The 13305-nt window shown below is 40.3% G+C and overlaps 1 protein-coding gene across 5 annotated transcripts in view; it reads left to right on the plus strand.

Annotated features, from left to right (window-relative positions):
• Positions 1–13305, plus strand: part of piezo1 (piezo type mechanosensitive ion channel component 1 (Er blood group)) — a 340271-nt gene that overhangs the window by 163866 nt on the left and 163100 nt on the right. For all 5 annotated transcript variants that reach the window (XM_072596043.1, XM_072596044.1, XM_072596039.1 and 2 more), the window contains one exon: positions 9242–9284. In XM_072596043.1, the coding sequence (XP_072452144.1) occupies positions 9242–9284 (43 nt within the window). The remainder of the gene's footprint in view (positions 1–9241; positions 9285–13305) is intronic.

Consider the following 13305-nt stretch of genomic DNA (forward strand, 5'->3'; position numbering starts at 1 on the left):
TGAGAAATGTGGATACGGCGGATAGTAGAAGTCTGTGAGAGGACAGAAGTTTAAAGGAGATGTGCGAGACAAGTTTTATTTTTACACCAAGTGTGGTAGATGCCTGGAATGTACTGTCAGAGAAGGTGGTAGAAGCAGCTATGATAGCAATGTTTAAGAGGCATTTATACAGACACATGCACAGGCAGAGAATAAAGGGATATGGGCTATGTTCAGGCAGATGGGATTAGTTTAGAATGGCACCATGGTCGGCACAGACATTGTGGGGTGAAGGGGCAATTCCTTCCTGCATTATTCTATAATTATCTATCCATTTTCCCAATTTCAGCCACAGACAGAAATAACCAAAAACATCAGGAAAAATAGGTGAAGCATCAACTTTTAACAAAGGAAGTGGTGTAAGACAAAATAAAAATGAACATTCTGAGATCATGAAAGGTGCTATACAAATGAATGTCCCACAAGTCTACAAAGAGTAGCCATAATGTATTGTTGGCAACAGCAAATGTGTACAAAGAAATGACCCACAAACAACAGTAACATTTGTGAAAGTTTAGTGATCAGGTATCATTTAGTCAGAATCCCACATAATTAAACATCTAAACATATTCCACTAGTCCAGAACTAGAGGGCATAGGTTTAGGGAGAGTGGGGAAAGATCTAAAAGGGACCTAAGGAGCAACTTTTTCATGCAGAGGGCAGTGTGTGTATGGAATGAGCTACCAGAGGAAGTGGTGGAAGCTGGCACATTTACAACATTTAAAAGGCATCTGGATGGGTACACGAATAGGAAGGGTTTAGAGGGATATGGGCCTAGTGCTGGCAAATGGGACTACATTAATTTAGGATATCTGGTTGGCATGGATGAGTTGGACCGAAGGGTCTGTTTCTGTGCTGTACACCTCTATGACTTTATGACTCAAGTATTGGCAATTCTGTTCCTTTGGAAAACAATTGGCAGACACTTCTACGTCAACAGAACTTTCCAGCAATTTAATATTGCTTTCTGGTTTGCACAAAGGATCATAGTCTCATCTTAAATTCTCACAAACTGTGACATACGGGTTAGCATCTTTCTCTTTTACAATTGAGTTGCAATGGCATCCCCTCATGTAAGGGTTTTCTTTTCAAACTTATTTCTTTTCTGAGAAAACTATAAAACACCAACATCCTGGTAACTCATTGTTTTCAAACTTTGTTTTGTGACAATAAATCTGCTGTATGTTCAAAGTCGTTACGCTTCAAAAAAAATTAATTGTGCACAGCAGTTTCTGATGTTTGTATGACAAAAGGTATATAAAGGCAAGTATTATATCGAGAGAGTAAAAAACTACCACTATTTCTTCAACTCAATCCTCTGGCTTTCAGGAAAAAAAATTCAATAGTTGCTTAAGAGGCTACAATGGGGATTTCTAAACTTTTGACCTTTAGACACAAGTGTAACTTCCACTGTCCAAACAGAACACCTGCAAACCATTATGGAATATCATTGTTAATAATGTAAAGAAGTCCACAATTTGGTCAGCCACTCCCTCCCAATTTCAAAAGACAGCAGATAGTACAAAGCAGAGAATATTGCATTCTTAGTCTATCTTGCTCTTGAAATCATACTGGAGTTACTAAATATATGTTATGAAAGAATGAGATGAACAATTTATTTGGATCTCAATGGTGTTCATTGGACCACTTTAATGTACTCTACAGCAATGGCCTGTTTTGAGTAGTCCAGATCAGGCTGAAAGTCATGTTGATGTTTACAAGATGCACAACAGCTTCCTACTCTGTTTTCTGTCTATTACCAAATCATTAATCAATGCCAATACATTACCTCCTGTCCTATGGGCATTAATTTTCTAACCAGCCGTCTAGGGAGACTTTATCAAAAGCCTCCTGAAAATCTAAATGTACGTCCCTTCAACTTCTTTATCAATTTTATTAATATTTTTAAAACCTCCAATACTGTATGTTCATCAAATAGAATGTCCCATTCACAAATCAATGTTGACTATGTCCAACCAGATCATTATCATCTGTGTTGCTAGTCAATCAATCCTTTATAACAGATTCTAGCATTTTGCCTACCGCAGATGTAAAGCCATCAGGTCTTAGTTCCCAGTCTTTTTTTTCCCTTTTGTTCCCTTCTTAAATAGGGGCATGACATTTGCTACTTTCCAGTCTGCAGGAGTCATTCCAAAATGTGTAGAATTTTGGGAGACAATGGTCAATGTACCAAGTATCTCTATGGCTACCTTGTTCACCAGTCTCTGGGATGTAGAATATCACATCTTAGGGATTTTTCAACATTCTGCTCCATTAATTTCTCCATTGCAATCTTGATACATTTCTTGGGCTAGAGATTAAACTGTTGATTTAGAATCAGAATATATTTTATATTGTTCAAAAAGCTTTTGATTTTCGAATTCACTCATGGCTGGCCGGTATCATCAATACTATTGCCAGAGTTTTGTCAGGGCCCCATTGCCTTTGCAGTTTCCTGTGCCACCAACCATTTTGTGATACCATGTGAAGTAAATTGAATTGGCTGATCTCTGGCATCTGTGACATGGGAACCACTGGAGAAGGCTGAGATGGATCATCCACTCGGCACTTCTGGCTGAAGATTGCTGTGAATGTTTCAGCTTTACCTTTTGCACTGATGTGTTGGGCTCTTCCATTGTTGAGGATGGGGATATATGTACAGCTGTCTCCTCCAATGTGTTGTTTAATTGTCCACCATCATTCATGGCTGGATGTGGCAGGACTGCAGAGCTTAGATTTGTCTATCACTTTCTGCTTATGCTGTTTGGCATGCAAGTAGACCTGTTTGAAAGTTGCACTGGTTTGACACCTCATTTTTAGGTATGCTTGGAATGTACTCCTGCACTCTCCACTGAACCAGGGTTGATCCTGTGGCTTGATGATAATGGTTGAGTTCGGGATATGCCAGGGCATGAGATTGCAGACTGTGTTGAAATACCATTCTGTTGCTGTTGAGAGCTCACAGTGCCTCATGGATGTCCAGTCTTGACTTGCTAGGGTCTGTTCAAAGAGCTGTCCTATTTAGCACAGTAATAGTGTCACACAAGATGATGGAGAGTATTCTAAATGTGAAGGTGGGAATTTGTCTCCACAGACTGTGTGGTTGTCACTCTTACTGATATGGTCATGAGCAGATGTATCTGCAGCTGGCAGATTGGTATAGATGAAGTCAAGTAAGGTTTTCCCTCTTGTTGGTTTCCTCAGTACCTGCCACACACCAAGTCGAGCAGCTATGTCCTTTAGGATCTGACCAGCTCAATCTGTAGTGCTGCTGCCGAGCCACTCTTGGTGGTGGACATTGAAATCCCCCACCAAGAGTATATTTTGCATTTTCCCACCCTCAGTGCTTCATCCAAGTGTTGCACAACATCGATAAGTTACTGATTCATCAGTTGAGGGAATACACCAAAGTCAGCAGTTTTCCTTGCCCATGTTTAACCTGAAGCCATGAGACTCCATGTGTTGAGGACTCCCAGGGCAACTTCCTCCCGCCTGTATACCACTGTTCCACCACCTCTGCTGAGTCTGTACTGCAAGTGGGACAGGACATATCTGGGGATGGTGATGGTAGTGTCTGGGACATTATCTGTAAGGTATGGTTCCGTAATTATGAACATGTCAGGCTGTTGCTTGGCTAGTCTGTGAGACAAGGAGAAAGTGAAGACTGCAGATGCTGTAGAGGCAGGGTCAAAAAGTGTGACATTGAATTCAACAACTTCAGATGATTATCCCATCTCGACCCCTCTATTTTCATTCTGCTCTGTAATTTTATTTCATTCATTTTATTTATCTTTTTTAATATTTTTTTTCACTTCTGTACCTCTTATTTCTTGATTGTCTCTCTTTCTCTCGCTCCCCACTCTCCCATCACCTTTTTCCTCTCCTATTCCCCCTTTGCTACCCTTCTCCCCTGTTTTCCATTTTGCCTCTGCTCCACCAACCCACCCCATCCCTCACATATTTTGTCACACAGCACTGGCTTCAGCCTTGGTCATTCGCAGCTCCTAATCTCCCTGTAATCTCTGTGCACTGTCATTATCACCTCTTTACTGCTACCTTTGCTCCTGGAGCCATGACTCACATTCTCTCAGCCTTGTATAAGTACCTCCCTATTTCTCCCTTTTTTTTAGCTTTGACAAAGCTTAGACTCGAAATGTCAGCTCTTTTCTCTCCTTACAGATGTTGCCCGACCTGCTGAGATATTCCAGCATTTTCTCTTTTGGTTTCAAAAAGTATAGTGCTAGAAAAGCACAGTAGGTCAGACAGCATCTGAGAAGCAGGAGAGTTGACGTTTCAGACATACGCCCAGTTCTTTAAATATTGGCACTAGCCCCCATGTGTTAGTAAGGAGAGTTCTGAGGCTCAATGGGCTGTTTCTGTCATTGTCTTTTCTGGTGCTGAGGTCAATGGCAGGTGGTTTGTCCAGTTTCATTTCTTTGTTGAGACTTTGTAACAATTAATACAACTGAGTGGCTTGCTAGGCCATTTCAGAGGGCAGTTGAGAGTCAACTACGTTGTTGTGGTTCTGGAGTAACATTTAGACCAGGTGAGGATGATAGACTTCCTTCTCTGAAGGACATTAGTGAGCCAGATGGGTTTCTCTGACAATCATCCTGGTTTTACGTCATTAGATTCTAATTACAGAGTTTGAAAAATTGATTCCACCATCTGCTGTGGCAGGATTTGAAGCCGGGTCTCTGGGACATTACCTGAGTTTCTGGATTAATAGTCTAGCAATAATGACCACTACCACAATATCGCTATCACTGACTTTGACTCCGCATTTTTTTCAGTATCTAAGCCTGAGATTGTGTGGAGAAAGTGAGGACTGCAGATGCTGGAGATCAGAGCTGAAAAATGTGTTGCTGGAAAAGTGCAGCAGGTCAGGCAGCATCCAAGGAACAGGAGGATCGACGTTTCGGGCATAAGCTCTTCTTCAGGAATGAGGAGGGTGTGCCAAGCAGGCTAAGATGAAAGGTAGGGAGGAGGGACTTGGGGAAGGGGGTGTTGGGAATGCAATAGGTGGAAGGAGGTTAAGGTGAGGGTGATAGGCCGGAGAGGGGGTAGGGGAGGAGAGGTCTGGAAGAAGATTGCAGGTCAAGAAGGCGGTGCTGAGTCCGAGGGTTGGGACTGAGATAAGGTGGGGGGAGGGGAAATGAGGAAGCTGGAGAAATCTGCATTCATCCCTTGTGGTTGGAGGGTTCCTAGGCGGAAGATGAGGCACTCTTCCTCCAGGTGTCGTGTTGCCATGGTCTGGCGATGAAGGAGTCCAAGGACCTGCATGTCCTTGGCAGAGTGGGACGGGGAGTTAAAGTGTTCAGCCACAGGGTGGTTGGGTTGGTTGGTCCGGGTGTCCCAGGGGTGTTCTCTGAAACGTTCTCCAAGTAGGCGGCCTGACTCTCCAATGTAGAGGAGGCAACATCAGGTGCAGCAGATACAGTAAATGATGAGTGTGGAGGTGCAGGTGAATTTGTGACGGATATGGAAGGATCCCTTAGGGCCTTGGAGGGAAGTGAGGGGGGAGGTGTGGGCGCAAGTTTTGCATTTCTTGCGTTTGCAGGGGAAGGTGCCGGGAGTGGAGGTTGGGTTGGTGGGGAGTGTGGACCTGACGAGGGAGTGACTGAGGGAGTGGGCTTTCTGGAACGCTGATAGGGGAGGGGAGGGAAATATATCCTTGGTGGTGGGGGACGTTTTGGAGGTGGCGGAAATGACGAAGGATGATACAATGCATCTGGAGGTTGGTGGGGTGGTAGGTGAGGACCAGTGGGGTTCTGTCCTGGTGGCGATTGGAGGGGTGGGGTTCAAGGGTGGAGGAGCGGGAAGTGGAGGAGATGCGGTGGAGAGCATCGTCAACCACATCTGAGGGGAAATTGCGGTCTTTGAAGAAGGAGGCCATCTGGGTTGTTCGGTATTGGAATTGGTCCTCCTGGGAGCAGATTTCCCCTCCCCCCACCTTATCTCAGTCCCAACCCTCGGACTCAGCACTGCCTTCTTGACCTGCAATCTTCTTCCAGACCTCTCCGCCCCCACCCCCTCTCCGGCCTATCACCCTCACCTTAACCTCCTTTCACCTATCGCATTCCCAACACCCTTCCCCCCAAGTCCCTCCTCCCTACCTTTTATCTTAGCCTGCTTGGCACACCCTCCTCATTCCTGAAGAAGGGCTCGTGCCCGAAACGTCGATTCTCCTGCTCCTTGGATGCTGCCTGACCTGCTGCGCTTTTCCAGCAACACATTTTTCAGCTGAGATTGTGTTGGTCAACTGCAGCAATCAACTCCTCTGAATATTCCCTAGTGATGTTTTCTCATCAATAAAATATATTTTAGACAGATGACATGTCAATTCTCAGCAAAATTGGTTGAAGGATGTTGAGACAGCTGAATGAAGAGATATTTTGTCCTGCAGTTTTCATCTTACTGAATAGAAATGATATTGATGAAATCAAGGTACTTGATTGATCAAATTTGATTCAATCACAAGGGATTTAATTCTACAATCTGCTTGCAATACATCATAGTCAACAGAGAATACCTGTCAGTAGCTTTTGATGATCAAGATTTCCTCCTTTGTCTTTAAGGGAGTTATTTTGCAGTTTTCTCAGCTTTCCCTCCTTCTGCCCCACTCAGTTTACAAGTCATTGTTCACTCTGGCCATCATTGCAACTTTGCTGAGTCTTCTCACGCTGCATCTTTCTAAGTTCACCTCTTCGTCTTGGTTCTGGTATCTTCTTCCCATTGGTTCCCGAAGTCTTTATTAACTCTCCCTCAGGAACCGAAGGTATGCACCTTTCTTTTGTTAAAGATTTTATATTTTAAAGGCAGCAGAGTAATGTAAGTTGCTGTTGCATCTGTGCAAGCAAGTAATGGAAAAGTGAGGGTAGAACTGGGGCTGATATTCGATAAAGCTGTAATTATAGAGATACACATTAAAAACAAGCAACTTTTATTTCAACTGTCATAGTTCCAGTCTGCTCTGATTTGTGCTTCTTTTGAAGTAACCTTAAACAACTAAAAGCTCCACTGAGACAAAAAAACCCAAAACTTTCAAGGAAACTTAACGAAGCAAAAATGAATACCAGTTATTGTGCCCACCAGTTACTATACAGGAAGTACCAGTTACTCTCACTGATCTCACTTCCTTTCTGGTATATCCTGATATTAACTTTTTTTTTGAGCAGGACAGTACCAGGAAGTAAGCAAATTCCTGTGTTAAATAAGATGATTGAGTCCAATGATGTAATTTGGATCTGATCTGCACTATCACCCAGAAGCTGAGTGTAATGGTGGGCATTAGTTTCAGCACTGGACTGGAACACTGTTGGCTCCCAGCGATGATAAATTTTAACTTTATTTTTCACACTTTCCTGTGGGGCTGGGGTGATACGCCAAGTCTCAAAGGAAGCCTTGGCCTCTCATGAATTGAACCAATCCTCTTCTCCGATTGCCAACACATTTCTGTCCTCCCAACTCCCCTCCCCGTCTACTCCTTCTCTCCTGCCCTTCAATCTCTTGCCTTCTCCTGGCTCTGATCTCTAGTTCTGTATTCCCAGTGGTGAGTCTGAAGTTGATTTTCCCTTTCTACTGATAGGGATTGTCCATAAGGGTGTCCAAATGTGGCCCCCTACCACTGGATTTTCCTTCCACTCCCAGCCAGGCTGTCTGTTTGGCAGGCTGCAGGACACTAGGGATCCCACAATATTGGAATGAAGCTTTGCCATTAAGGTCGTAGGTTTCCATGTTTTAAAAAAAAAACTTGCAATTTCTTTGGTAAATTATGTACTCCCTCCACATACTCCCCAGCTTCCTGTTAATATCAGTGCCAACTGTTTATGAATTCTAACACCTAGATGTATGAAACAAAAAGCTTTCTAATTTAACATCTGGTGAGGAGTTAAATGTGTGTTGGAATCAGTATGGTACTAATTCTTTGCAGCAATATCCAACTTAAAGTCCAGAAGTTTCCATGCCTTTTGTGTCCTACAGCTCACCTCCATTACCTCATGTGCAACCTATTCCTTTCTGGAAACTTCTCTGTGGAAATCTCTTCGTGAATTAATCATATTTTGCACGTGTTTTTCTTTTAGCCAATCCACATTTTTCCAGTCTGATTTTTATATTGCCAATTAAAAGCTATTTAGAAATGTCACAGTGAGGCATTTTGAATTGTAACATTTTCTGTGCTGTACTTCTTGTGTCACCTGATATCATCATTTGGAATGTGCTGAGTTAGCTGGGAGGGTAATCAAGTTACTATGATTGAATCTGACCACTTAGCATTAGGGCAAGGGGAATGAATGTTTACATTTTTGGCCATCATCACTGTCCATTGGCTTTGGTTGCAGGTTTACATATGTGGGTATCAAAACAGCTCTTTGTGAAGTCATTAGGTTGATGTATAAATAGAGACTATCCGATCTCATGTAACTGTAGATGAACATAAAGTTGATGCCTTCAAGTTTGGAGAGAAAAGGAGAAAGAATTTGCATTACAAGCAGTGCTACAAAAATGAAGCAGTTTTAAGCAATCTTACCTCACTTACACATGATGTAATCACTAGATACTGTACTTTTCTCTGAAGCTGGAAGTGTTATTTTGTGTAAGCACAATCCCAAGATGCTCAGCAGTAAGCATTGCTGTAGATTCAGCCTGGGATAGAAACATTTTGCAATAAAACAAAGAACTGTGGATGTTGGAGATCTGAAATTGAAACAGAAATTGCTTTGAGAATTTCAGCAGATCTGGCAGCATCTGTGGGAAGAATCCAGTGATTCTTCATCAGAATGGGATTTCACATTTCGCTCATAGCTATGTTTACTAAATGAGTGAATGATTGTAACAGGCACACATTTATAGGTTAACAGCAACCTGAACTAATTTATAGATAACTTAAGGTTAAAGCTTACTGCCTAAAAACTAAAAATGTTAAGTAGAGTAAAAAGTAACCTATTAAATAACAAGACATTCTGTCCTAACCAAACATGTGAAAAACAGGTGAATGGAAATAATGCCAACAATTCTGTGAATTTAAAGGAGAACCTATATATTTACCCTATCATTTGGCAAATTACCATCAGTCTCATAGAGTCCAAAAGGGTGCAAAAATCAATGATAATGGAAAATAATAGGGAATCATTTTCTTCTATAAATATTGTCTAACAAAAACAGTACTACTAATTGTAATGGCCTTACCTCTCTGTTTCAGGCAGCACATGGGAAACCTTGTCCAGGCATATTGGAGTTACCAGGTACAATAACTCATCAGCAATAACAACAATATAATTTTGTTTACATAGATTTTCTTATAATTTTAGACTTTCAAATTTGGGTATTGCTACAAATGAAGCTCAAAATATATAAAGTACAATAATATATTTTTCTTTATCTGATGCTGTAAAGTTTTTTAGAAAATTTAATTTAATAAACACTATATTGAGAAAAGATTGAAGATTTGATAATGACTATATGTATGAACTACACTGTGATAGCTTATTGTTGTATATCTTCATACAGGGTACAGAATGCTTTTTGTTAGGAATGCCAAGAAGATAAATATTATTTAAAATAAACTTTTATAGTAACTGCCTGAAGGATTAAAGTAGTAGTTATTTTGTTTGTGTCTGTAAACTTAACAAAAACTTTGCCATGCATAGCATAAGTCGCACCAAATCTCAGTCACCCATCCCTGTGCTAACTGATGTGCACTGGCTCTCACTTTTGCAATGACTCAGTTTTAACATTTTCATCATTGTTTTCAATCCATCTGTGGCCTTTCCATCCTTCAACCAAACCTACCTCTGTATCCTGTTCCAGACTTGCAACCATCTAAGATCCCTGCACCTTTCCAATTCTGGCCTCTTCTAAAATCCTGGTTTTCATAGCTCTGCCATTGGCAGCTGTGCCTTCAGCTGCTGAGGCTCTATATTCTGGAACTCCATCCTGAAACTGACCACCTCTTCATGTCTCACCAGTCCTTGAAGATGCTTTGTAAAACTGGTTGCTTTCACCAAACGTTTGGTTGTCTCTCCAACTTATTTGATAACATTCCTATAAAATATCTAGAATGCTTTGCAATGTTAAAGATTTTTAAATTCATTGTTTTGTTTATAGTTCTTTGGTGTGCAATGTGCCACTGCAAAATGTACTGCAGTTCAAATATTCAAAGTGTCCCATCTTAACTCAATGTGGAAAACCAGATGATTAATTTGATTGTCACAGTTCCACTAGGCCAGAAAGTAGTTCCAGATTTGCAGTTTGTCCATTACATTAATGGTTTATTGGAAAATCCAGGGTAAGTAGAAGATAATATCACTAGCTTTATATTTTATTGGAACTGAATCCAGAAATGGGCAATGTACAAATCTGGTCTAAACATTTATTGGAATTAAATACGCTTTCTGCAAGGCTATTGTACTTTGTTTAACAGTCTGGAAATAGAATAATTCTTCCACATTGTGTGGGCAGCAGCATATTGTTTTCCATCATCGTTGCTGTCTCCTCCTTTTGCATGATTGTGCCAAAGTGCATTTTTAGTGACAAGACACAATTGGCTGTTTCCCAGTAAATTCAAAGCTTCGGTCACAGATTCCCAGCAGCTTGTTTCAACAAAAGGATTTGTGGTTGATTGCTTCATCAGTACTTGACTAAATATGTATGTGTAACTGGAAGCATTCTTTCACAGAAACAGAGGACCTTGAAGTTTAAATGTAGAGAAGACAAATTGGATTGATGTTTTCAGGATTGGGAGAATAATACAAATGGATGGGTATCTGCCATTCTTACCTGGTCTGGCCTATATGGTATTCTAGATCACACAAAAGTGGTCGACTATTACCTTCCTCTGAAATGGCCAAACAAGCCATTTAGTTCCAGGAGAATTAAGAATGGACAGCAAATGCTGTATTTTGCTAGAGATACTCACATCTATGAAATAATAAAGAAGCCAAACACTTGCATTAAGTAAGCAGAGAAATATAAAACATGTAAATAACATTTCCAGCAGTACTTTGTAGAATTGTATGTACAGGTTCTATGAAAGAAAAATGAACTGCTCCAGGGTCTAAAGAATCTTGGAAAATGACCACCAATGCATCCATAATTTCTAGGATCACTTTCTTAAGTCCTCTGGGATATGGATTATCAGGCCTTATGGATTTTTTGGCCTTCAATTCCATCAATTTCCCCAATCTGAGAATACAGATTTGCTTCTGTTCCTTCCTATCACTAAATCCTGTGTTTCCCATTTTTTTATTGCATGTTATTTGTGTCATTCTTTATGAAGACAGAAGTAAATTATGAATTTAGTCTGTCAGCCATTTCTTTGTTTCCTATTATAAATTCCCCCATTTCTGACTGTACAGGACCACACAGGTGTGCGCGCGCACGCACACATACACACACCTCCCCTGCACTAGATGCATGCAGTAAAAATGTCTGTCTAACCTGTTGAATGATGTTCTGTGTTGTCTATGCACCCAAAACACAATTTAGCCGCCTATTGTCCAATCAACTAAACCTAAATCCCTTGCCCCAAATGTTCCTGCTCGATGGTACAGACTGATAAATCTTATATAATCTAGAAATTATTATTAATAATTTGTGTAAACAAAGACTTAACACCTCAATCTGGTATTGATATATCAGTTGATTTAAAATAGGGTACTACTCAATGAGTAATCCAGATGTCGAAGCTAATATGTGGACATGAGTTCAAATCCCACCACTGGTGGAATTTAAATTTACATTTTGAAAAATATGGTTTTGAAAGCTAATCTCAGTAATGGTGACCGTCAAGCTATAATTCAATGGCATAAAAAACCATCAGCATCACTAATGTCCTATAGAGATGGGTATCTGCCATCCTTACTTCTCTGACCTATATGGAATTCAAGATCCACAGGAAAGTGGTTGACTCTTAACTTCCTCTGAAATGGCCTAGCAAACCACTTAGTTCCAGGGGAATTGAGGATGGGCGGTAAATGCTGTCCTTTGCTGGAGATGCTCACATTTTATGAAAGAATAAAGAAGACAAACACTTTCATTAATTGAGCAGAGGAGGACTATAAAACATGTAAATAACATTACCAACAATAATTTGTAGACTTGCATCTAAAAGTTCTATGAAAGAAAAATCAATACTTCAATTTCTTTTATTTGTTGGTCAGCTGCAGTATAATATCAAGGGTTGATGTTGCATATGAATCTGAGGAAAGAAAACTGACCAAGGTAGAGGTTTGTCATCTGCCAGTGTTACACATTGTATTGCCATTACTCATTGCTAGTTTATGGCCAATTTCCAGCTGACTAGTATGAATTTTCCATATCCAGAGTTCTTCAGCATCACGTCATCAGAAACACAACTGTTAAACTGCAACTAATGTACCCAAAATGTGTTCTGGGAGTACAGTTACAACAATAGATCTGTGGCAGAAACGTTTGGTCAATTTTGTTTTTGTGTTTTGTTTCGATTGCAATACTATAGTGCTGAATTTTGCCACTTTTGATTTAAAATATTGAAGCCATGCACACAAATGGGGAGAGTTTTTTTTTGTTGAATCAGGCAGAGTTACAAAACACTCCAGTTCTCCAAAGAAATATTTGTTTGACAAGCAGAAGATAAAATGCAAAGACTGGGTTAAAATGATTTAGTTGCCCCTTAACAAAGCAACATTTTTAGGATTAATTTATAGCACAAAGTGGTCTAATGGATTTCTTTGATGAATGGCTGCAGATATGATTCTGTTTAACCTTACAAGAATCATGGACTCGTTCATCAATAAATTTATGTATCTGCTCAGTTTGGACACTTGGAATACCTTGGTCATTTGCTAACAGCACTGTTCACACTGGTTCTGACTTTTTTAAAATCATTCCTTGCAGAGTTGTGCTGAAATAAATGTATCCATTTCTTATTTCTTACATTTTTATTAGCATTTTTGTTGGTCATGTATTCCAAGCAGCGTGATACTCTCTTTAAATGACCTTTTTTTGAATTACGACTAGAGTTGAATGTTACTACCTAAGTGATCTACAACTCTTTTTGCAGAAAGGATTGTAAGATATACAACACAACAATTCAGCACTTGCCTGCTAAATTAAACCACATATCAATGCTTCCCAAGATAATTGAGTTGAATGAGTTCACTCCAAAAATCTGCCAAAGTTCAAGAGGCCCTCCACTCTTTGAAATCAGCTAACAACCAAGTTACTAATCAAACCTGAAGAAATATTAGAGATGCTGTTCAGTGTTGGACATGTGTGATATTCATT

This window comes from Chiloscyllium punctatum, chromosome 26 (genome assembly GCF_047496795.1).
Source record: "Chiloscyllium punctatum isolate Juve2018m chromosome 26, sChiPun1.3, whole genome shotgun sequence".
Lineage (NCBI taxonomy): Eukaryota > Metazoa > Chordata > Chondrichthyes > Orectolobiformes > Hemiscylliidae > Chiloscyllium > Chiloscyllium punctatum.